The 26530-nt window shown below is 39.8% G+C and overlaps 2 protein-coding genes across 3 annotated transcripts in view; one reads left to right on the top strand and one right to left on the bottom strand.

Moving 5' to 3' along the window:
• FOXK2 (forkhead box K2) overlaps positions 1–4643 on the top strand; it is a 46646-nt gene extending 42003 nt beyond the window's left edge. For both annotated transcript variants that reach the window (XM_085298322.1, XM_085298321.1), the window contains exon 9: positions 3116–4643. In XM_085298322.1, the coding sequence (XP_085154448.1) occupies positions 3116–3312 (197 nt within the window). In that variant the 3' untranslated portion in view covers positions 3313–4643. The remainder of the gene's footprint in view (positions 1–3115) is intronic.
• A 5854-nt stretch (positions 4644–10497) lies between these two features.
• The window catches only part of WDR45B (WD repeat domain 45B), a 16441-nt gene continuing 408 nt past the window's right edge, over positions 10498–26530 (bottom strand). The window contains exons 2-10 of the mRNA XM_085298323.1: positions 21466–21540; positions 17885–17986; positions 17116–17203; positions 16539–16633; positions 14527–14717; positions 13576–13661; positions 12551–12652; positions 11865–11986; positions 10498–11454 (exon numbers count right to left, since the gene is read on the bottom strand). Of these exons, the coding sequence (XP_085154449.1) occupies positions 11348–11454; positions 11865–11986; positions 12551–12652; positions 13576–13661; positions 14527–14717; positions 16539–16633; positions 17116–17203; positions 17885–17986; positions 21466–21540 (968 nt within the window). The 3' untranslated portion in view covers positions 10498–11347. The remainder of the gene's footprint in view (positions 11455–11864; positions 11987–12550; positions 12653–13575; positions 13662–14526; positions 14718–16538; positions 16634–17115; positions 17204–17884; positions 17987–21465; positions 21541–26530) is intronic.

The raw sequence follows: 26530 nt of genomic DNA, 5'->3' as shown, positions 1-26530 counted from the left end.
AAAAAAAAAAAATCACAACCTTATAAGAGCTCATTTCCTCCCTCTTGGTAAGAACTTATATTTGTTTTCATTGTGGATTACCCGAACAGTTGTTTATTCTCTTTGGGGTCATTTTAGGTATGCACTTAGTGATGACAACCCATCCTCCCTTCTCAGTAAACCCAGAATAAAAACAAGTTTTAAAAGAATTAGTTGTGAAACAGCGCAGTTAAAATGGCAACTGCTCCCCAGATGATTTGGTCAAGAACTGGCCAAAAGGAAAGCAAGACGGAACTTGGCTTGTGGGCTGGCTATTGGGGCTGCTGTTTTATTTCCACTGTTTTTACTGAAACTGTAGCAAAGCAAGATGCTAAAAGTGATGGGCGTTCTGTGAGATTTTGAGATGGTTCTTGTCTGTCTGAACACCGTCTTTCCCTCCTGAGACTCGGCAGTCTGAGTGGGTAGCAGTACAGACTCCAGCACAACTTGCACAGATGCACTTAGTTCTGGTTTGCAGGTGAATATAATTTGTTTCAACAGTTTCACTTTGAGGTAATGTTATCTGATACTGCAGTAACTTTCTTCCTCATAAAAGAGGCTTGTGGGCATAGTTTTAGGCTATTAAGTCAATTTATTAGGTATATTTCTGCTTTAAAGTCTTACTGATGGAGCAAATGATGTTGCTTTGTTTCCTTTTTGCTGTTTTTCCATCTATAACATTGTTTTTTCCTACTGAAGTTTGGTACTTACAGGTCATTGTTCTGCTTCCACTTCATTTCCAGCTTCAGTAAAGCAAAATCAGTTGGCATCAGATTTCATAAGTGCTTTCCTTGTCAGAAGGTGATGTGTGAATTGGGAACTGAATCATGTGAAATACACCAAAAATTATATTTTAAAAGTAAACCATGCATTATTTTTCTTTGTTAAAAAAATGCATTATTTTTCTTTGTTGTTGACTCAAAAAACTGGATGGACATCGATGTGTTTCCCTCATTAGGAAAGCCTAACAGCTGTTAGGCTTTTTTAAGAAATCGGACTCTGTGTGGAGAAATACAATTCTAGTGCTTCTGACTATCCCAGAGTGTGTGCTGGGGCACTTGCAGTCGTGGGGGGTTTCACGCTGAGGTTCCTGGGCTTAAATATCTTGTGAGATGTTTGCATCCTGCGTGCATTCCCATTCTTGGTCTCTGTGCTGCAGTAATTCCTAAAGCAGCAAGAAAGCAGGTAATTCTTAAGCGAAACATCTAAAGTGGGAACTAGGCCTACAAAAATGCACCAATTTGTAAGTGTGTTTGTATAAATCTGTGCTCACGCGCACACACATTGGTGTTTACATGCATGCACATTTTGTACATGTGCATATAACTGTGTTTGGGGAAAGCAGCTTTGTGCTGTCTGAAAGCTTGAGAGATCCAAGCTCCTGCTCTTGTAACATTTTCTGCTGGTAGCTGGAAGGTGCTTTCAGGGCTGACCCTCAGCAACACAGTTTGCCAGGGATTTTTGTTATCTGTCAGTCTACTGGAAAACAGTGAAACCCAGAGAAAATTCAAGTCTCGTATTGCAGAATAAAATTATATAAGCAGATATGCTTTATTCTGGCTTTCAGTGTAGATTTCAAACATCATTGTTTCTTCTGTTACTTGCTCTAGCACTTCTGCATGGCAGCCAGCAAGGCTTGCTCTGCTGACCAGACCCCGCAGTGCATACTGCAGCAGTGTTTGAGGATGAAAGGTTGATCCATAGAATATACTGCTTTGTGTAAGGATAACTAATATAGAAATGTAATGTAGAAACAAAGCAGCAACAAGTAGATGGTGGTCCCTTGTGGGACCCTGCACTCAGTATTACTTGTTCTTTTAGCATGTTTTTATTTAAACAACAATAAACCTGCAGTAGCTTATTTTATTCAGAAGTAAATTTTTCCATGACTATTCCCTTTCTAATAGGGGAATGACTGTTTAGAAATAGAAGAGCAAATTAGTTTACAGCTGCAGTGCAGCTTTCTGTATTGGCTAAACATTTTGGGATGTGTTTGTCCTGTTAGTAAATATTGGGTACAAGAGAGTTTGGTTACACACAGTGGTGGTGTTCCAGGCATTCTCTCCTGTAGCCTACCAAGAAGAAATTCAACAGGTTTAGCAAATCAGACTTCCTTGGGCATCTCGTGTTTAAGCTGCACTAGCAGGGATGCTACGATTGTCTTGGCAAAACTGCGATGCTGAAAAGGCAGCTTGTATGTAAGAGAGCAGTGGGTTTCTTGTTCAGCTAAAACTTCATGAAATGCAACAAATACATATTTCCCATTACTTGCAAAAAGGTGGATAGTCTATTTATTAAAGCTAGTGCCAGTACTGAGAAACAGACTACCACAGAGAGAGGAAGAGCCTTTGGACGTCTCAGGAGGCAGAAAGGACTGTACTCCCCCTTAGTGTTGACTGCTGCCTTACCTTACCTCTTCTGTRGGGTTAGACTGAAATCTGATAGAGCGTGTGTGTGAGCTCAGTACACTTCTGTTGGTCTAACGTAGTTCAGTTTTGCATTTGAAGCAGATTAAATAGGCTGTTTCTTAACAGTTCTAGTTAAAACACTGCTTTTCCTTACATTGTTGCTCTACATGCATCATCTCTGTAAGAGAAATGGATGCTTGAGTTGTCTTCGTCTCATGGCTGTGTGAACTGCATAGCTTTTATTTAATAATGTATGGCCAGGGATGTATAGCATGACTTGGTGCCTTCCTGCCAGGCCAAATAATGCATCTAACAGGAATCCACACACACGACCAGATATTACTTAAAGGGGACTATGAGCGCACTTCCTAATTCTGTTAGAAATTACTGTGTAGATTGTAGTCATTTAATCTTTTTCTGTCTCAGCTCCCCATTGACAAAATGGAGATATTTTTCCTTTCCTATCTTTGTCCCTATCTGTGTGAATGTTGAGTGATTTGGGTACAAGGTCTTCCAGGTTTGTACAAAGATTAGAGAATTGGATCTGAACCTCAGTTGGGATTGCTGCTACCCTACGGCAGTACAAAGCAAGCAATTCAGCATTTTAATAGCAGTGCAAGTTTGCCTTCGCTATCGTGTTCTGACAGGGATTCGGGTGCTGAATTTTTTTTTTTCTCCTCTTTTTACAGCTGCTGCAAGTCCTTTGCATATGTTAGCAACCCATGCATCTGCATCGGCATCTCTTCCAACAAAGCGCCAGAACGGAGACCAGTCAGAACAGCAGGAACTCAAACGCATCAAAACAGAAGATGGAGAAAGCATAGTCATAGCTGTTAACGTGGACACCCCGTCTGTGGCAGTGAGTGATAAAAGCAGCCAGAACTAGAACCTTAGAGGAGTTTTGTTTTTCTTTCTTTTTTTTTTAATTAAAAAAAAACTCCGTGGTGCCAAAAGGAGACACTTAAATATAACACCTAAAATGTTGGAACATGTTCTCACGCAGTGGGGAAAGGGGCCCTGTGATCAGACTTCAACTTTCAGCACTGAAAAAACAAACAAACAAAAAAAAAACAACAACAAAAAACCAACACAGGTGGCCTTAAAACTTGGTAATTTAAAGTCAAACTGCAAACCATCTTGTTCCAGAGGCTGTGACCCCCGCTCCTCCCTGCCCCCTACTGAACTGTGTACACTGAGAAATACAGTGTTGGGGAGGGCTGCAGCTTTAAAAAAATCTTTTATCAGATTATTTTAAGGACTGAGTATCTCAGTGTAACGGCAGCATGATAAGCGCTTAGTGTGAACTGGTTTCAAACGATTGTATATTCCTTAAAGGGAACAGAGGCAAGGAGCCATTTCCTACATCTTGGCAGCTAGCCTTTCATATAATGACCTACCCGATGCAGTTGTTGGTAGATATGCAGTATTTTGTTGTTCACATGTGGAATTAGAAATTTTTGAGGTGTATTTTCATTTCTTTGCAAAATAATGGGGTCTTTGACATTTCAAATCACTCCATTTCTACTCCGGAAACTTTGGAATCACACAATACTTTTCATGTGAAATTTTGTTTGGTAAAAAAACTGAATGTAGGGTTTTTTTTAACCAATGGAATGATTTACTTTTGTCTGTCCTGTTAAAGTTCAGATAAAGCTACTTTATTACATCTGCAAATTTTCATATTTTAGCAGTTGCCTGATAAATTTAATCAAATTTTATTACCACGTGTAGTGATCAATTGCTTCTTCGGGCTTGCATGTAACTGATTAGAAATTACAATGTAAATGAGCCGTTAACTGACGTAAAGAACTGCTATGAATTTGACCAGAGCTGCACTTATCTGTTTCTCTTTCTGCTACCTTTCGCTGTTTGTTACTTTGTGTTGACTTTGACTGTCCCTGGCATATTTTTCCAGTCTAAAGTAAAACAAGAGTCTCGCTTAATATTGTGTATGTTTAAGATAACAGACTGTTCTTCATTTAGAAAAGATAAAATTCTTTATCACAAGTCCTTTTAAAAAGAGAGTAAAATTATCTTGTCAGAGATATATTCGATATTTTTAAGCTTAAGCACCCATCAGTAGAAATTAATCTGACCAGTTTCTCCGTAACACTTTTGGTGTCATACACAGACCTTTTGGGGTCTCCATTGAGAGTAGCTGTTGTGGTTTTCTAACAGTGGCTACCATTATTATTATAATAAAAAATTTTTTTTTAAGTGTGTGTTCTGCAGTTGAACATTTTAAAATGTATTGGTAATTTCTCACTTTCAATGTGGTAATAGATTCCACTTTACATTTCAAAATTAAACACAAGGCTGCTGTTCAGTCTTTAATTCACATAACGTCTTATTTCTTCATGCAGTAAGGTGAGTGAAACMTAGATAGTTGGCTTAATTTTGAATTCTGATTTTTGTCATTTTCTGTAATAATGATGCATTATTTATATTTCCTTTTTCACTACAAAAGGAAAAACTGTATTTTTCATGATGGACTGAACAGTTTGGAGTGGTTTATTCAGGCAGCTTTCGGGAACTATTTACCTAAAGACCAAATACAAGAAATCTGTATTACGTTTTGTGTTAAGCCACAAAATGGAGCTGTTACAATGTCTCTGCAGATAATACATATTAAAAAATTATGAAAAAAACTCTACACAAGCTGAATTTATAACAGGCATTTAAAAAATCATAACCTGGAAGAAAACATTTCTGTAAAACTGCAAGATTTTCTTTAGAGGTTTTAAAAATTAAAAAATAATGTTTTAACATACTTTTTTTTTTTTTTTTTTTTTTTTTTAAGAAACAAAATCCAGTACTAGTAATTTAATTTGGTGTTGAATGAGTTGACTAGAATGTGGTTTATTTTCAGAAGTGAGAATCTGTTCACAACTAGGGCTAGGTGAATAATAGTGTATAAGATTTTTTTAAATAAAATTAAATTTTATTCAGCAAATTAACTAAGTTGAAATTACTCAACAAGTGTCTTTGAAATACTTATGTATTTTGGGGGGTGATTTTAATTCAATTTATGTTGACGGTGCCAAAGGAGCCGATACCAGACCCAAACAACTCAAGTGACGTGGCTGCTGGGGAAGGGCAGGCAAGGTGCATCCCCCGGGCGCAGGAGGAGAGGATCTGGTCCAGGCATTGATTCTGTAACGGGCCGTTTTGCACCTTTTGGTGCCTGTGGAATTTGGCACAAGAATGCACCTTCATTGAGACGTATCGGAAAGAGCTGTGGAATATGAGAAGAGAGCGCTTACGTTCTTACCTAAAAATAACCTGTGCTTAGGTACTGAAGAACGCTCCAGCGTGATTGTCGCTGGTCTTTCTGACTAACGCGGCACAGGCCTTCCCGCTCCCCTCTCCTGCATGTTGCTGGGCTGTTCGAATAAACCCTTCTTTAGTTTGTTTATATATTTACATGCTTCCCACTATTAACCCAGGGATGATCACTGCAGAGCAGCAAAGGCTGACAGAGATCTCTGTCACGCTGCTGTTTCCAAAGTGATGCCCATAACCTTTGTGGATTGGTTTTAAGTTCTGATCCTTTTGGCCAGCCAACACAATCTTTCACAAACATACAGTTTCATCCAGTGAGTCATACACAGAGATTTGACCTCTCTTTAGGACTGATAAAAGGTGACCARTTGCCTTTTGTGTCCTGTGATGCCTGGTATTCCTTACATGCTCCTTCCAGACTGACTTTGCTATTTCTGTTAAAGTCAGCTTTTGTGTAATCTTTGACTTTGGATGTAAGCAAACAACACAAACTGTTCTAATCAGGATTTAGGGGCCTCATCCTAAAATCTACCCCAGCTACTTTTCTTAATTTTTGTTGCTTCTTTTTTTTTTTAAATATATATTTAAGAGACTCGGGAAGTTCGTCTGACTTTCACTGCTTCAGCTGCTGGGGGGTTTTGTTTGTTTGTTTTTTTTTTTTTTATGTATGTAAAAGACTTGGGAGTCTAATGACAGAAGATCTCATCATGCATTTGCTTCTAGTAATAGCAGGTTTATCACCTCCTGTGTGCTCTGCCCTTGCACGAGGTGACTCTCCCTGTCCTTGCGCGAGCTGCGTTTCTAACGCAGCTCCACGTGGCAGTGCCTGGGTCACCACTGGGATAAATTCCTGTCTGAGGAAGGAGGCAGCGCAGGATCCTGGCCYTCAGCATCAGCTTGCCGCTCCTGACGCGGTGAGAGCGCCGCGGATGGAGCGGAGAAGACTCGTCCTTTCTGATAGGGGGAGTTGCCTCAGTTCTGAGCCTCTGCACAGCTTGTTGCAGCCCATTTGCCATAATGACAGCAGCTCTTCACTATGCAATTTTTGATTTTACTGATTTAGGTAGAATACCTATGTCATGTGAATCCCAAAGATACCTGCAAAAGCACTTTGGCAGTAGAGATTACTGTGCAGGAGGCTAAACTGGGAAGATTCTGCTTTTAATGGTGGTAACAGTGCAGATTTTTTTTTTAACTGTTGGGTTTTATAATTACTTTGAATCAGAAAGCAGAACTTAAGGATCTCTAATCAGATTTGTTTCATAGCTTTACTTAATTTCCTCAAAAGCTTAATTTTGACTGGTGGTTAATCATTAATACATGTTGAGTTGTGATTCTGCGTATATATAGCACTTACACTGAGTTGAGTTTTTCTCTCTGCTAACCTGAATGACCCTTTTCTATACACTTGTCCTGACTATAGTAGTTTAGCATTCTTAATTAGAACCTGGGCACTTTATAGTACTTAATGATGAGGTCTTCATTTACTAAAGCTTTTGCTAGATTTGTTTAGCTGTATCCCTTAAATGTGTTGATACTTACAGATTTTTTTTTTTTTTTTTTTTTTTTTTTTGACTATTGGTCTCTGATCCCCCCTTTAAACATGAGTTGAAGTTTATTTTTTCCTCTCCTCAGAACTGCGGAAATGCTTTTGTGTAAAGCACTAGAAAAACCTACTAGGATGCTGTGGCTGGTTTTCATGTCAATACTTTTAAGAAAGTTTTGGGGAGAAGTCAAAGGAAGGCCACGAACTATTGTAAAGGGCCAGACTACTTGAAGCTGAAAGAGCCTAACCTATTCCTTGGACAAAAAAGAAAGGGGCTATTGTGTGAAATTCTGTAGGATCTCTCATAAATGAGAATGAACAGAATCACTGGTGTTCTAAAACAAATAGAAGCTTTGGGAGGGAGGGGAAGAAAATCACAGTAAGGCTGGAGCGTTGGAACGGCTTCATAAGAAAGTAGTAGATTGATGAGTGTGTGATTCTGTGACGAGGCTCTTTCTAAAACCCACCCAATTCTATAGCAACATGCTTTATTCCACAGCCTTTGTATGCAGGTCAGCTGTGACCACCAACGTTCTTCTGGATTTATATATATAAAAATACACACACACACGCGCGCACACACACGCGCGCACACACACACGCGCACACACACACAAATAAACTAGTCTTCTGTCCAGCATTCTCTAACTTTACTAATTAGTCTTCTATTTTCTACTTCAGTGTGAATACCTAAAGGTTTTGAAAGAGATACTCTAGTCTGTGACTCTTGCTGCCTGCTGGCAAATACCTGGAATTACAATTGAATTTGTTACACTGGCTAGTCTTTTACTTTCAGGATTTTAAACAGTGGCCCAGGTATTATGCAAAGAGAGAACAATGTAGGGAGAAAGGAAGTGTTTGGTTATTACCAAGAGAGAGCTGTTAATCCCTAGGTTTAAAAATGAATAGCTGGTGAAAATGTACTTCTGCGACTTCATAAACAGTCATAACTTTAGATTTAAAATGCAAACTTTAACTTTCACACGGTTGCAGTCTGCACCCCTGACATGCCCTGCTTTGAGTCAGGGGGTCTCTTAACTGCCAATCTCCCCAGGCTGAGTGCTCCTAGCTAAGACACCTGTCCTTAAAGGAATTAGTGCTGTGGCACCTCTGCTCTATAATACTCATCTTAAGCTAACAACTTCACATTTTAAGATCTACTTAATCCTCTCCTGGCCTGTAACATAGACTTCTAAGAGCCTGCTTTGCTCCATCTTCCTCTGGTTTCATACAGAGCATGGTTCAGTTTGAAAGGCAGTTTTTAAGACTTGCCTGCTGTTAAGTAAGTAAGTAAGTAATCCCTCCTCCTGGAAGAAAGTGATTCTTTAACTGCCTGCTGAGGACAAGTGTGTGTTGGATACAGCTGAAAAAGTGGGTGACTATTACTGTTGCCCACCTTAGTTCCAGGCTTCATAGTGTGACTGGAAACTTCAAGCATGTAGTATCATAAATCAACATTGTGGCTAAATTGATTAACTACTACTGCTTAAAGTACTGTGTATTTTTCTCAAAAGCGACTAATTAAAGTACTGTTACATTTGGTTGTAGAGGTATGTTTATCCATTAGCCTACTTAATATAAATTTTGGTTAACATTACCTGCATGATGCGGTAGTACAGCAAAGGATCTTGAAGAAGTACTGGCAGAGCAGCTTGGAGCCTACAGCAGGTGGGAAGACTCATTCTTTCAACTAAATTTCAACCTGTTTCCTGTAAAATAGCTTACATACTTAAAGATAATGACTTGCAACTAGTACAACAAGAAGAAATTTGAGATAACTATATTTAGGTATGTGTTAAGGATGTGGCAATGCCTTAGTATAACAAATATTTGGGGGTGTGATTAGTGCTACTCTCATGCTTATCATCACACTAGAACAGGTGTTCAGGGGCCGCTTTGCAAATTCAGAATAGCTTTTCTCAAGTAAGAAAAACGTTCAAACTCTCTGATAAACTACATGGTAGCTTTAGTGGAAGCAGATGAGGCTGGTGCTGCAGCAGATTAAGAAATACAAAACCTTCAAAGCAATGTGCAAAAGGTTTGATGTTGTAGTTAAAGCAGGTGCTTTGGTATTTAAAGTGAGTGCAGCTGACTTGGATCATAAACAGTTTGCAGTTCTGTACCAGACTTTCTTGCAGCAAAGAATTACAAATTGTCCTCAGGAACTCGTTTGTAACACCTTCCTGCATACATGCTTCTACTGTGAGACTGCAGTTTTCCTACGAATACAACTGTTCCAAAAACTGCACAGCTGCTGTTGTAAATGGTGTAGTAAACAGCGTTGAACTACAGCGAGATAGTAGTATCAGGACAAATTCAATATGCATAGCTGACTGGCTGAAATTGTCCTTTTTGGTGCTAATAGAGTGTATATTCCAAGCAGTAATTTGTTCACTTCATGTCCTATCTTAACATGCCCCTGTCAGCAGGAATCAGCTTCCTACTTTCAGCAGCTACCACTATTTACACAGGGCCATAGCTATTTCTAAAAACCGTCAGAAATAGGAATTTTGTTTGTGATCCTGTCTATAAGCTACTGCTTAAGTAAGTGAATACAGCAAAATTAGTCACTTTTATTTAAAAGAAATAACATATTACAAATAAGTGTGCAAAACAATTTCTGTGATTAAGTACACATAAAAGCAACATGCAAACTTGACATCAAAATCTGCGTAGAAGTTAGTCCTTAGTATGTTATGTGACACTAAAAGAAACTTGACAAATTTAGAGAATTTGCAGCTAAACCATCTTAGAGCTAACTGGGATGTCAGATTTGAAGCATCTGTGAAATTAAGTTTCAGAAGAGCATGAACACCCCCCCCCCCAGGTATTTAGTGCTATTAATGGAGAGCTTGTGGCTATTTCAGTTTCTAGTTTAGTATCTTGTGCCTTATTCCAGCAGCAAATACTAATAATTGCCATAAAACCATTTTCAGAAAAGAAGTTCACAAGTCAGTCAGTTTAGTCTAACCTAACTGCTCCTAGACCAACACTACTTTGAATGCAACATTTCAAAGAAAAAAAAAAAAAGTTTGCAAATTTAAAGTCATTGCAGAAGAGTGTATTTCATGCCACTTGGTTCATGTACTGTGCTGGCTGGGTAAGTGGCCAGTCAAGTCTTCCAGTTGAAGCACAGCAATTTTTTGAAGCAGTCACTACAGCTGTCACACCAGTACCGAGGGTGGCTTTTAAACCTGAAAAGGCTGTTTCATTACAGAAGGGATCACCCCTTTTTTTTTTCCCCCAATACAGAAGTCTTATTTTCCAAAAGTATCCTGTGTGCTTACTTCATACACTGAGTAGTGGTTAGTTAGGGCCATAAGTGCCTAAATGTGCCTTCATCTATTATATACAGTTTGGCACCATTGACAATTAGTGCTGATCATTCAACTTCACCTCATCGTTCAGCTTAACCAGCATCAGTGTGTGCATACAAGCAGCAAGGCTGCAGACCCAGGACTGCCACCACTGAACCCTGCACAGCAGATCAGAAGACAAGCAGGGCTCACACTAGTTTTCTATGGCTGTATGCTTGTCACCTCGTCTCCTCTGTTACACGAGGATGTGTTTGGGGGGGGGGGGGAAGAGGGGGGAGGAAAGCAGTACTCCTGTTTCTGGCCAGGCAGTTGGATTTAGATGACTACACTTTGTATGTTCCTCCCTGTCTCAGCAGCTGAGTGGAAGTGAAGCAATGCCTAAAATCTTCTGTTTTCATATCCCTTTTCTAAGGCTAGTCCTGACCTATGTACAGCCCCCTGCAGATCTTTCAGTGTGGCAGGCACTCATGTTTAACCTAACTCATTTCACAGTTTCAATTAAGAGAAACCCAATAGGCACAAGCTTCTTAAAAGCCATGTCTTGAAAACTTGAGTTGATGGCAGTAACCCAAAGAGATTTTAATGGTGAATGCTTGCAGAAATGAGAATAAACATATGTAGTCCGCTACTTCAGAGCTTGTTCTGATCATGTTGGGCCAGGCTTCTCAGTGAGGTCTGCTAAACTTCTTGATCAGTATTGGACATTCATACACTGTCCTTCCAAAGATGCAGAATAGCCAAGGCAGTACTGTGACCCATGCACTCCCTCAACTCAGTCAAAGCTTGTCATCAGTCATTTCTAGAAACTGAGCATAGACATCCCTCGAGCATTCCCCTTTTTGGTTGAATAAGAACTTGTAGTAGCTGCCATCTGCACATATTGCTGAAACAAAAACAAAATCCTTTTAAGTTCAGCTGTTTAAGAGGCATTGTTCTCTCTCTGTTACTTCAGCTACAACTTCAACTGACCTCCAGCCAATAAAACATACACGGAGGTGTTCTGGAAGAACTAGGAGTGTCCAAGATAAAAAGCAGTCATCCTGCATTGTCTGCTAGTTAGCACAGACAGGCAGCAATTAGACAGGCTAGCGCTACAGGCAGGCTGCCTTGCGTTCCTCCCGCCTCTGTATGGCTTATGCTTACTCCCCCACACTGTTCAGCAGCGATAGCTTGTATTCATGGCTGACACAGGTATGCGACCTTGTCTTACTTGAGCATTCCCTCCAGCTCAAAGCAAGCATAGCTCAAAACCTGCTTTTCCAGACAGAACGTGGGAAAGCCTCTACGACTTACCTATTACAGCATTTGGCTCTGTTCCAAAGGCACAAATGCACGGAGAGCCTGAGGGAACCTGAAATTTGGAAAAGCTCCATTTGGAACTGAAGTATTTGGGGAGAAAGCTGGCAGAGGCCAAACTGAAAGGAAAAAAAAGAAATGTGTAACAGCTCAGTAAGATACTGACTAAAGTTAATTTAGAACTGTTGGCATGTTTGAACAAGTCACAGGCCTCGCACTAACTACTAATATTGAGTAGCTTTTTATTTTCTTGAGCTAAGCATCAATAATAACCATAATTTTAGGGGAGGGAAATCACAGAACTGTCTTTCTAATTTCTTGCATTTTTAAGGGACTACAAAAAGGCTCAATTTTTTAGTAGATTGCTGTATGCAAATTGGCCACAAGTATGTGCATGCTAACAGCACAGACCTCAGGCATCAGGGTGGAGATCACTAACCTTCTGCTGGAAAAATCCTGTAACTCCAGAAAGTTCAACAGAAACTTGACAGTTGCTAAACAGTCTTAAATCTGCACTACATTCAAGCAACATAGCAGATGATTGCTTTTATCAGTTCAGGTAGCCTAGGTATTAGTTGCTGCTATTGCATAAAGAGCCAGTGAGTGACAAGACTAACACTCTGTGTGTGTAATCAATCAACAGTATCTTCTCCATACAGGCTTCAGAACAGCCAAAACCCTACCTTGATTGTTTATTTCTTTTGGGGTCTTCTGCAGCAAAAATATGTACTGTGCCGTGGTCACTGGATACACAGATTAGGGAAGCATCCTGATTGAAGTTAATGCTGTAGAGAATACGGACAGTTGTAGTATTTCTGCTGAAACACAGCAGATTCCCCGTACAGCTTACAATTCTACTTCTGCAACTGCCTCAAACAGCTGCCACCTTGGCAAGTAAGGTGTTGATAGCTCATCTCCTGCCCAGCTGAGATAGAGCACCTCCAATTCAGTGTTTGTTCACAGGGATTAACACCCTCTGCTCCTTCAAGGGTGAGTGTGCACATTCAGAACAGAAGGGCCCTAAAAAACAAGCAACAGGCTCTCCTGGGACAAACACTGTTTGCTATTTGTGTCCCCATCCTACCATTTCTGCAGAAGGAAAAGGTATGATTTCTGCTCAGAGGTCCTGACAAGTATTAGATAAAAATGCACTATGCTCCTACCCAGAGCATGGTGCTAAATAAGAAGAATGCAAGTTTCCCCACTCCTGGAAGTCTGCTACAAGCAGTGGATTAGTCATACTTCTGCCTTTGGATCTATCATGTAGAGCAGCAGTGTGTTAAAATAAAGCTCCACTTTCACAATCTTCTTGCCCCAAGCACTTACCCTAGTTTCTCTGGGCAGTGTGGAGAGAATTGCATTGTTGCCTTCCCGTATTTCAGGCTGAAGTCCAAGTATCTACCCATCTAAAGCTTAGCCTATGAAGAGAGAAAATAGATCTCTCCAAACTGGCATTTTGTCCCAGCCCCTATATCACCTGGGCCTGGTTCCGTACAGCTGTCAGCTACTGCTTTTGCCCTTCCCACCGCTGAAGCAGCAGCATCCCTGCACCCAGTGTGATCCTAAGAACTCTGACTGTGCAGAGTTCTGCTTTGAGCCTGTAGCAGCCTAACCCTCCTTTGCTTTTTGAAGAGGACACTTAGGTGTTTAATAAGGCCATTAAGCACAACAATACTAAATCCATAGGATGACAAGCAATTAAACATACCAGTATATATTGGCTGCCTGTGATCCTCTTCGTAGCTCCTGGATTAAATGCCCTGATGAAGTATCAAATATTCTTATGAGGGTCCCCTTAAGAAGAAATCGAGCATTATATTAGGAAAGAGAAGACTGTTTGGACAGCTGTGTTTGCATCTGTGAACACCATCCCAAAACTTCTTACCTGACAAGCATAGTCCTAAAAACATGATATATTGGAGTTAGTTTTTAATCTCAGCAGATTTGAGAGAAGTTTGGTAAATAGTCCAAGAATTATTTAATTTCTTACACTCTCTGCAGTTACCTGCGATGTACATATGGGAAAAGTGGAAACAGTACACACGTACACACTCCTCCCCAGTTTGTAACAGAAATTAGAGGCAGAGCAAAACTCATGTCCCCTAGTATGACAGACCTTTTTGGAGGAATTTAAACATTTCAGAAATTTTAAGAATTTAGAGATTTTAAACTAGTGATTTTAAAGTTAGTTTAAGCATAAACTGTAATAAAGGTGAAAGAATAGAGCATAGGTATCTGCTTAATTCACTAAATGGTATTTACTGAAAGACTATAATAAGAGGCAATTAAGAATTGCTACTTGTAGTGAATAAACCCAGTTCTTGATTCAAGATGGGAACAAACCACGAGGCAGCAAGTCAGCTAAATGAGATACGTGAATCCTTAGGCCAGATGTCATTCACGCATCCCTGAAGAGTCACAGCTAAAACCAGCTAAAACATACACCCTGCCCTGCCTCCTCAGGTACTGCATATGGATTGCTGTTTGGGTAGCCCAAAGAAGCAGTAAAGATGAAGACAGACAGCATGCGTATTTCAACAAGTTTTCCAGTTAATTAGTTCTGTGCTATCCCTACAAAAGGGATGTGGCTGCCTATTTTAAAAGTATCTGTTACAGTAGAATACATAGTAAACCAGAGGTACGAGGATATTATACTTACTTTTTCTGATGCTGTTGCAATTCTTGTTCCCTGCAGGTTTAAAGCTATGCAGCTCAAGACGCCTTCATGAGCTGGTATGTCTACAGGAGGCTTTTCTGTATTAGCCAGATCCACTATCTGCACATGCCCAGTATGTGTTCCAGGAAATGCAAGGAGAGAATTATTACTATTTGGACAAAGGACACAGAGACCTAAAATAAATAAGTAAATAAATAAGATGAGAATAAGGACAACTGTGTAGTTAGTTTCCATAAACTAAAAGAATTCTCAAGCATGAAATTCTAAAATATCTTTCAATAATTTCAAAACAAATAAGAATACATGTTAATCAAAATTAATTTTAAGAGCTGTTGCAGTATCCCAAAGTGCAAACCATCCATAAATAAAAAGATAAATAAAAATAATAAAAAAGTTCCTCAGCTGCTCCAGAAGGGTAAAGAGTTTACAGTGAGTGACATCTTGGTTTCCCAAGTTTGTAAAACTTGGTTCATGTTTGAACATGGTTCTTGTGGCACTTGCATTTTGTTTCTTTCTTCTCTAAACTTTTTTCTTCTCATCTTTTTCAAACTATTTAATGTGAATCACCACATCTCTCCCAAGCATTCTGCTCATGCTGAGTAGATTCCTGCAACCCCTGTCCTCAGCTTGCTGAACAAAGTGTGATTGTCACAAGAAAGAACTGACAAATTTCAACTCTGCTGTAGCACCTGGCTGCTATCCTGCAGCTAGGTTGTACTGCAGATAGTGTGGCCAGCAGTTCCAGGTTTGTTTCCCCTCTTCTTCCCTGAAAGGTACACCTCTACTATAGTCTAAATCATGTATTTGGAGCAAGTGAAAGCTCATCTGGATTTGACGTGTTAAGCATGTAACGGGTTAGATTTTGTTTTAGTTTCTGGGGGCTTTTCACAGTCACATGAGTGGTGGTTGGAAGGCTGGTTATTCAGTCCAACCTCGCGCTCAAACAGGGACTGCTGCCAGCAATGCATCTCAGCAGCCATGGTTTAACAGTCTTGAAAACCTCCAAAGATGGCAATTCCAGGTCCAGTGCTGCATGAACCTCCTCGTGGAAAAAAAAAAAAATCCATCTTCCTGATGTCCAAGCTGATCCTCTCAAGATACCATGCATGGTCAAGGCACCTTGTCATACTGTCTGGTACTACCAAAAAGACTTTGGCTCCGTCATTTTTGAAACTGTCCTTCAAGCAGCTGTAGGCTGCCAGCTAACAGATAGCCCTTCAAGTCTCTTCTAAGCAAGCCCAACTCCCTCAACTTTCCCTTGTAGCCACATACTCTGAGACCCAGATCTTCTTGGTAACAAGGCCTCAGATGTGCCTGGATGCAGATACTCACACAGTCACCTCTAGTTTTAGACCTTCATTTACACAACTTGTCTTAAGAGTGCAGCTGACCTGGGATTATGCTTATCTCTCCATTCTCAAGGATCTTCTGCCAGAAAGTTCCCCTCTCTTTCAACAAGCAAACCTATTACAATCAACTGTTTCCTCAGATCAAAGCCAAATGCTACCTCTCCCATGCCCACCTGGATATTGCTGGCATCACTGAACTGCATAGTATTCAGCCTGTGGTACTAATGCTCACCTTTGCTCAGGATATGCTATCTTTAGTTATCTTTGATATTTCAGGTTATGCTTGTTTCAACAAAAGACAAAAACCATACCTTGCTATTTTAAAAAAACAACACCCGTTTGCTAATTAGGCTCTTTTTGTCCTGGTAGAGAACAGTTCTATGAACAATACTATCAGAATAGAAAAAGGGAGGAATGATGCACTTTAAAAGGGTTTGCCTTGATAATTAAGCTTGCAACACAAAATACACTAGGTTTACAGGCTTTTTAATTTCTATAAGAGCCATACACCTTCTGTAAATTACATGCATGTATTCTATGCCTTACTAAACAAAACAGATTCAGCAATCTGAACATAAATAGCATGAAAAGAGGAAAATAAAAGTGTTTCAATGCCTCCCCACCACCACCACCCATACAACTAACCTTTAGGGTTGTAGCAGGTTTCAAAGACATGCAGCTGGTGGGGATTGTGTGTGAATGTGAAAACTTTAATCATTGAGTCCAGAACTACAACAATTCTGAAATACACAAAGAGAAGTTCCTATAACTTTGCAGTCAGCAGTGAGGTAAAACAGAGATATATGTCTTAACTCAGCTCTGCAAAGGCTTTAAACAGATTTTCTGGCCTTTTTTCTTTTTTGCTCTACAGGCTTCCAGCTTTGCAAAAAAAAAAAAAAAACAGGTAACTATGAGCCTGAAAAGCACTCCATACACAGAAGAACACTGTCTGCAATAGCCACATGAGAGCATTTCTCCTTATTAGACAGTCATAAAAAGTCTTACAGGCTTTTCATCAAGGTTTTAGATACCAGCATACTCGAATTGTGATCTGTTCACACTTAACACTTACCACAAAAGCCTGTTTTAGATAAAGAACATCAGCAATTAAATCTAAGTGTTCAAATAGAGTCTTTTTCTTTCGGCAAATAGCTGAAAGGGCATAAGAACAGTGCACGCAGCAAACAAAGTCACGTGTTTGGAACAAGTTTGTTGTACCTACCTATCTCTTCGCAGTTTAACTGCTTTGACTTCTGTAGAAAATTCTATCTCAATGACAGTCTTCTTTTTCAGGTCATCCCAGATCATTACTAGAACAGGACAGAGTTTGCATTATATCATCAAGACAAATCTACAGTATCTCCATTATAACAATTTCTAGTTTCTCGGTAGACTAATTAAGAGGTGCATCCAATACCTAAATGATTACAGACTGATATTCTACTAACCAGAAGGTATTTAGCTACTATTTAATCAATCCATTATTTCCTGCTACAACTCTTTCACGCAGAAGCTGGTAAACTCTAAACAGAAATTATGATTTTATATAAAAATATACATTTATAAGGACAATCAGCTTTTTCTGTTGCTCTAAGGGCTGGCTATTGAAGAAATAAAGCAGCAGCCAAAAAAAAGAGTAATCAATTTTCCTGAAAAGCCTGCCCACCAGGGACGTTTTATTCTCCCTCAAGTTGCCAAGTCTCTTTGCAAAGCTGACTGTGAAAAGTACAGATTTCACTGGGGATGGTTTTGAGTCTCTGAGACTGGTCATTGCAGATAACTGCCTGTTAATAATGTGATGGAAGTAATGTTACTTGTTTCCCCACATTTACTTAGACTTGCTGCAACATCCTTCCATCCAACTTCAGAACACCAGGCCCAGTACCAGGCCCCAGCTCAAGGCATTTGCTTTGGAAGTTCTTTTGGCAGTTTGACAAAGAACAGTAAGACACACACTTACAAGAGCTCTTCCTTGAGACTCAAGACTGTACCTTTGTTGGGTGGGTACTTCGGCTTTTTTCCTCCACCTACTAGTGCTAAGTAGTTGCAACGAAACAACATTTCGACATGGCCAACACCACCTTCTAGAAATTCTGGAAGACAAATGTGTTTTATTTAAAAGTGCCACAAACAGTTAAGATGCCTTTGATTTTTTATTCAAGTGTTAACAAAAAAAGTTTAAGTATGTCCAGGACCTCTCTCAGAAGAAGAGTGAAGAAAGACCCCTTTTCTACACTGGCTGACTCTTTCTCACTGACACTGACTCTTAAGAGCTGGAGGAACAGACCATGGAAATCTTTGTTGCACCAACATCACACGACTAAAGTTTTCTTTCTTTTTTTTTTTTTTTTTTAAAAAGATCATGATTCTCAAAAGTTGCTTTGTTCTTCATAACAATGGGGATAACTGCTGCAGTTGTGGCAAAGTTGGGACAGGCCTTACTTATACACAAATGAAAATATGTAGAAAAAAAAACACAGCAAGATTTTAAAGACATATTGCATGCAAAGAAGCCAGTCAATATCATCACAGAAGCTTGTTCATTTCTATTACACAGTGGTTTTATAGATACATTTTAAAGACTAACAGGTTAATTCAAATTCTTTCCCCAACTGACTCCCCTCACACACAATGCCGTGCAATTGGAAAAACACCAATGTTATTCATCAGTCATGACCCTTTTTCTTTTCTTTGCGAGGGGATTTGTCTGTGTGGATTTAGTGTATTTGACAAAAGAATGCAAAATGCACATAGGTGTAACAGAATCTCTACTTCTATTCTCTGGAGAATACCCACAGCTGCTAGAAAAAGAGATATGGTCCAGCTCCAGAGAACCTCCACTCGAGCTTTACATGATGCAGGGGATGTAGTGAACAGACCAGCTGGTGCAGAAAATTTCTCAATTACAGTGCAAGGCAAAGGGTTGTGTTTCTTCTGTTGTGTTCTGTTTGGCTGAAGAATTTCAGCTGCAGAGGGAGTAAGATAAGATGCTAGGCTATGGTGCAAATGGAAGGACAAAGTATTGATCAGAAGATTTTGCAATAAAATAATTCTACTTGGTGACATCTGGCTGGGCGTTCTGTTTTTGTTTATATAACTTCGAGGGAAGCTTGGCATTCCACTCAGGAGAGGGAACTGAAGTGGGAGGATGACAGGCAACAACTGTGGCCTTCAAGGTACATGATCTGGGTAAAAGACAATCTCTCCTTCAAGAAATTGTTCAATACCTCCACACACTGGCAGGTTCCAGCAAGAAAGACAAGGGAAACTAGTAAATTATTTCAAAGAAATTTTATAAGGAAACAAAAGAGATCTACTGCCAGGAATAGGGATGGGAAAGAATAGCAAAAACATCTGAGGAGGTGGGGAGAAGTACAGCAACAGAAAGATTTAGACATATGCATCAAGGATAAGAGGAAGAGAGACTTAGTTACACATTAACAAGCACTACAAACTTCCTGGATGAGGAACTGATGTTTGGACCTGACCATATAATGCTGAAGAGAAAGGACTGGAAAGACACTCATATTGGAGGAGTAGAGCCTTGGATTTCATACAAGTCCTTGTGGTTTCTTCAACACCACTTTTGACTGCTGCATTACGTTCCCAAACAATTGTATTTGGCCACTATCCCTTTCTCCATCAGATCTTCCCCAACTTTTTTCCTCATTGCTTACAAGAAATTCTCTCACTCAAAAGAGAAAAAAAAAAGTTAAGAGGAAGATTGTAGAGGTAAGAACTCTTTAAAGCTACACATTTAAGCATACTTAAAATAGAGTATGATGGTGTCTCATCTGTATCATCATAGATATCAACCTAGTACAGAAAGCACATGTGTTTGCAGTTTTTAGCTAGGACTCCAGCCGGAGGATTTAACAATGGCTACTCACGTGCAATTAAATCAAACACTACTTAAGTCTTAAATAATTTTGTCAGCTTTTAATTCTAATTTAGATTTTACAATCATCTTAAGTATTCCAGAGATGCAAATACTCCCTCTGCCTTGCAAAAAAAACAGAACCAACTTGCCCACATTCTCAAGTCTTTTTCTTTTCTTTTTTTTTTTTTTTTATAAAAAAATCATTATGAAGAGGTATAGATAAAAAGGCACAAGATATGTAAGAGGGATAACCTGAGACACTTGAAGAACACACATGTTCTGAATATTGTGAATCTACATTAGAATGAACACCTTACTCATTATTTTAGCAGTTCTGGCTCTGGAGATGCTTGGATGGGAGACCTCAGGAGAATCTTGGGTACAGGAGATACAAGCCAGGGTATAACGATTAAGACTTGGTTCAATACCACATTGCAGAAGTCAAACAAATAGACAAGATCCATCTGACCATCTCTGCTAAGCTGACAGGTAGATTCAAGTGCACAAAGAAATTTTGTCTTCTGTGTATATTTACACACCCTGCATAGTCTGACTCACAAAAAACTCTTCATTATTCACTCTTATAGCATTCTAGAGCCCTGGAAACATGTCCAGAGATGCTGTAAGGAAGAGGTCTGACAAGAACTTCAACAGGACTCTAATCCTTTTAGCAGACTATCACCGATTACAGCTCCAAGACTTGTTCCTCACACAAAGACTTACTATTAAGAGCAGAAAATGATCTGTCAAACTGACCACCTGAAAGGTGTCTCAAATCTTTTATAGCACTAGAAAGTGAAAGCACACCTGGTTTCACAGGAGTTGCTACTTTAAATAGCTTTTGCCTCTTTCAAGTCTCCTTTCTAGTTCATCACCACAGGTTATATTGCTAAAGACAGGCTGAAAGTGCTGGGATGCTGGGAAACTTGTTTAGCATGGCAGCCTTCCTCCTATATTTAAGATTAGAGCCACATGACTAGATTTCATTTTCCTTTATTTTGACTTGGTTCTGCTTGCTGTCCCATTTAAAAAGGGGGAAAAAAAAGAAAGAAAAAAAAAAAGAAAAGAAAGAAAAACAACCCACCCCACCTATGTTAACTGTTAAGGTTACTCTCAACTAACCATTTCTCTTAAGAAATGGTCATACGTTTACAACCATAAGAACCTTCCAAATTCTGTAAGCGTATCATAAAGGATATGTAGTTTAGACCGTAAGAGGTCTGAACTCAAGGTGCTCTTGCAAGCAACACACCGAGCAACTGCAAGAAACATTTGTTCAGATCTCCGGGAAGGCAGCAGAAATTGTACAAGCTCCTCCAGATAGCAAGCACAAGCATAGTACAACTTCTCTTGATGGCAGATCACATTGCTGCAGCAAGTAACTTCTCTCTCATCTGTGAATAACCAGACAGCTCTCTCTCTTATTCAGGACTATAAACATTTCTGTAGCAACAGCTAAGGCAATTTAGCCTCCACAAAAGGGTGCAACATCTTCATAATCTGCCACCTTTATGCAAATTAATAGCATCTTAACACCTAATGAGGGCATTAACATAAATGATACTCCTTTTAGAACCAGTATAAACTTCCATAACTGGAAAGCTTTTTTTTTTTTAAGCAACAATCTTACGGAAAAAAGAAGCGGAGACTGAGCGTCCAACGCAGAATTAGCATAATAAAAAAACATTTTACCTTGTTTCTCTTTTTCTTTGAGTGGATCTGCATTATAAACTCTGAATCCATTTTCCATTCCACATGCAAAGCAACCTGCAGTAAAAGACATACATAAACACACACACACATATGTAAATACATATATATATATTCATATATATAATAGTAATTTTAAGAGGCAGTCAAGAGCTAAGAGTGTTAAGAAAGCATTACTTACCAACTCCACTGTTAAATTTAATCTGAAGAACACTTGCGGGTTTTGTTAGTGTTTCCTAGTGAGAACTGCTTGGGGAAGTTGTCCTCTATGCTCACCTCTTGAGTTGAAAGATACTAGTATCCTTTTCAGACAGGTGAGGAAACAGTGGAAGGAAGGGAGAATGATTCCCACTCCACCTGTACTCTGTGTCACCCAGTATTAGCGAGAAGGAAGCCTACATTTCAGCTTGTGTAGTCCCACAATCTTTATGAAGCAAAGTTCACTAATTACTGAATACAGCTACTAACATAAAGAAATGCCAGTTTGAAGTGAGAGCAATTACAAGTCAGAAGCAGCTGCTGTTGCTAGAGACCTACAACAGAACATAAGTTGCTACACAATTTATATGCAATCGACCAAAACTCCAGTCTAAGTTCTCTGAGCCATGGGAACACAAAGTTATTCAAATGAGTCTGCTGTTATTCTTACTCATCGCAGTGACTGCAACCATTTACAAATCTCAAATAAAATCTGAGGAGTTGTGTTTAAATGCATCCTTTCCCCAAACTAGATATGCAAATATCATGGGGTGGTGGAGCGAAGGACTTCGCTCCTGACACAAAGTGTTCAAATCGTTCGCTCAGAGCTACGATTGTTCCTACAACCTGGCAAGAAGGCTCAAACCAGAAGGGTTTGACACCTATTTGTGTTTAAATTTGTAACACCAAGAAAGATAGATGTAGGTGAGTCCCTGAGAACTGGTAGCTAAGCATTTCTGTGCTGTTTGCATCCTACCAGTTTAATAAAAGCACATTAAAAAAAAAAAAAAAAAAAAAAAAAAAAAGTATACAGTCACTAAAGAGGAACTGAACAACATTCAACACTTCTCTTTCACTGCTTGTACCTTGATGCAATTTAAGATGTCAAAAGAAATAATAGGATTGGTGACATCTTTCTCCTCGCTCATCACAACAGTAGCTGTTATATAGGAAAGCTGTTGCGCACTGTGGAATCAGTATTCTGATACAGTAGCAAAAAACATGTAATAAACTAGATGGTATTGATTTGGATTATTAAAAACTCCACAATTTCAAAGGGGAAGAAGGGGGGGGGGAATGGCCAATTTGAGATTCTTTTTCAATTCTTCAAGAAAGCGTCTTTTGAAGTAGGACCACTTAATCGCTCATTGCGCCTCATCATGCTCTGCTTTACCCTACAGTATCCTGCCAACATGGGTGTATATCTTGCCAGCATGGGTGTATATCTGGAAGTATCCTTAAGGTTCCTGTTCACTCATCTTACATACACACAAAGGGAAATTTACTGCAAGACCTATGCCCACACCCTTCAATGTTAACAGGAAGCAAAGTAAACCTCTAACACATTAACAGCAGACTCGTGGGCACAACAGTTAATCCAAACAGCATGCCTGAAGCCAGGGAGGGGTAGGGGGTTGCACACACACAAAACACATACATGCATACATATATATATTTTTTTTACAGGCACAACTCCTCCTCCTCCAATACTTTGTAGCAAATTACGAGCATATAAATTATTTTTCAAGTGCCAGTTTTACAACAGAGTAACACACTTCCAGAAGAGAGAAAGGGATACTAAAACTGTTCTATACTAGAAAGGTGCTATAAAATTTTACTTGTGTTAATACCAGCAGCTCATGACAAATCTAAACAGAGCGCTTCCGTAACACACTCGAACGCGGACATTTTCTGGAGCACCACTAGAGCTTTGCTACAGGGCTAACATGGCTAAGATGTGGACTGTTTTACATTTCTTGGGGAAAAAAAAATCTAATAGTTATAAGTGTAGACAATAAACCAAAACTGAGGAAATGAGAGTAATGGTGACATTCCCCATTACAGTCCATTGCTGTTAACAGCGACACCAAGCTCTTAGTGTGGCAAGTCCCGAGCTGAATGAGAAGAAAAACGCACAGAAAGATTACTGCCACCCTTTCAATCCTCAGTTATGGAAAGAGTTTCGGAGTGCACTCTTTTGCAAGAGACTGATCCCAGCCTTTACCAGTGGAATCACCATGGTTTTCCCAGTTCATCTGTAGAAGCAAGACTTGTAAGCTCTAAAGTAGAGCTGGAAATGGGTTGTCATAAAAGAATATGGATATTACTATACAGGAACCAATATGCCTCCTTCAACAGTATTCAGACATTACAAGCTCACATCTCATCTCATGATACGACAGACACATCGTCAAAAAGCTATTGAAAAGGAAGAGAACTCAAGTATCTTTTAAAATTTTCCATTCAAATACTAGATTACAACCAAATTCACAAACAATTATTACCCTGTCTAACTGCAGTTATGCTTGTTCGTACACTAAAAAAATAATACTATTTGTCAACACAGCCATGGTGAAGCCAAAGCGATTTTGTTTTGAAAGAGACGGAAAAGAGACGGAAAAGAGACGGAAAAGAGACGGAAAAGAGACGGAAAAGAGACGGAAAAGAGACGGAAAAGAGACGGAAAAGAGACGGAAAAGAGAGCTGAGGGGGAGATTAAACTAATGCCTACCCTACAGTATGCCACAAACTGAAGGGGCCATGTTTGACATGAAGGAAATTTTCAGGCTTTAGCGCCTAAAGATCTGGAAATGGCAACAGTGATGTCCAAAGCAGTTACTACAGCTAGAGCAGTTCCTCACATGCTCAGCTATCTTGCAGCAGCAAATTTTGTCTAAAGCCGCACGAAGGAGCACAGAGTCCTAGAAACACTATGATCTTGGGGGGGGGGGGGGGGCATATCTAAGCATTTCTGCCCATTAAATGTGATCAAGTGGATAAGCAAAGTGCCTCAACACCAAAACACATCTACATCTGATTTCTCAAACCAGCTACAGAGTACAGCAATGACAAAAGAGAAACTTCTTATTGATTTACACATCTGTGTTCTAGCATGATAATTTATCATTATGTTTTGCCTATTCATTTCAGTAAAGCACCTTCTGTTTTTAAGTCTCTCTGAAAGCATCAGAAGAGCGCCTGAAATCAGGAGCACATCAATTTGAAATTGAGAACTTAAAATCAGAGTATTCTGTTTTAAAACAATTGAGAACATTTTGCAATACGGGCCATTAATTTTACAGAAGCAGCAAGGGTACCCAGCATAAAAATATATTACTGAAACAAAAATAAGGGAAGTACATTCCAGAAAAACTGCAGATGCTAGCTTTATCACTTGTCAGTCATGGAAATTAAGACTGGAAAAGACCTATTAGGTCATTCCTCCCATGGCCATATCATCATGGGACTGGCTACCCTTAAATTACTGAGAAATTAGGTTATTGTGACAATACCAGCAGGCACCCACACTACTAAGCTTCAGCACTCAAGTGACTTATATTTCTATTTCTGGTAGTAGAAACATGGAAGAAATGAGCTTTTCCTCTTCTACTCTTCTTCAAGAAACTAAGCAATTACCTTATCTTGAACACTTTGAAAAGGGCCAAATCCATATTAAAGTAACCTACTAACTACAGTCCAAAATTCACCACTCCTAACCAGTAAAAGCTCCAAGGGAGTGAGAACAGAAACCAAACATGCCTTTTTTTTTGTTCAAGGTTTTTGCTGTTGGTTCATGAGGCTACTTGGGATAGGACTTTAGTAACTACAGAAGTAAGCTCCTCAAATCAGAGAATGTACAGATTCCCAAGAAACTAATTCCTTAATGTACTTTGGATGCAACACTTCAACAAAAGCACTGAATTTATGTTTTCTGCCATGGAAGTTGAGGAACTCTTTGCAATAAACAGCAAGCTTTACATACTAAAACGAGGTTCTTAAGGCAGTTTTGCAGGAGAAGAAAATTCTATGTTCTTACACAGTTCCCTTTACAACCAGGGCTGATATCAAGTACTACAGTTTCATTACAGACACTTGAAGATTTCAAATGAAACATATTCTTGCAAATCTGTTCGTCATCTCTGCGGTGAACAAAGGAGGCAAACAAGTGCAAACAGAGTTGCTGAAGGAAGCCATCAATCACACTGGTTTTAAGTCAAAGGAATAGCTTGAGCAGAGCTAGCAAAAAGCCCACTTCGTTAACAGTTTGATTTACTGCTGACAAAACACCATTAGAGATGCTAGAGCAGAATCACAGAATAATTCATGCTTATGCACAACTTTAAGGTTACCGTGGTTTGTCAGCAACAGGTAAACGAACTACAATCATCTGCAGTGACACGATTTGCAAGACGGCCTTAGGCAAGAGCATTATTTGGCAAGACAAAAGGGCGTTACAAAATGATGACCCTCTATGCCTCTTCCACAAAATGACACTTATTCACAAGACTAGTGCTATATTTATAGTGCAAAAGACAGACATGTGCAACCGCTCTCAGAATTGCCTCCCCCTCTCTCACAAAGCGGGAGGAGAGAGAAAAAAAGCCCACCCCAGCCCAGAACACAATTCTGAAGATTTTCAGTTGTCCAGGGCTTAGTACTGTGTACTTGTCTGCCAGTGTGATTAGCAGTCTCACTCATAATTGAAAAATGCAAATCAGCCAGAAAAATAAGTATTATATCACCAGTTTTAAATGCAAAGCACCTATTGAGACGCTTTGCAAGTTACTTTTCTTCAGTAGCGAAGCCGCAAAGGGCCCTCCCCGCAAGCGCCGGCTCTCGGGCGTACCTCACGCTGCACCAGGCAGCCGGTTTTTCCAAGCTCCGCTTTCAGCGCGGCCTGAGGCCGCTGCGGTCACCGCTCCCCTCTTGCTCTCCGCCAAGCGCCGCGCCAGGCTCCGCGCTCCCCAGGCGCGCGGGATGGGCCCGACAGCCGGGGCCTCTGCGGGCGCTCTGCGCCTCGGCCAGCGGACCCCTTCCCTCCCCCCGCGGATCCCATCAGCGACGGCAC

Source organism: Rhea americana, unplaced genomic scaffold (genome assembly GCF_003343005.1).
Source record: "Rhea americana isolate MKP2758 unplaced genomic scaffold, rheAme1 scaffold_138, whole genome shotgun sequence".
NCBI lineage: Eukaryota > Metazoa > Chordata > Aves > Rheiformes > Rheidae > Rhea > Rhea americana.
This window is presented reverse-complemented; position numbering and strand designations above follow the sequence as displayed.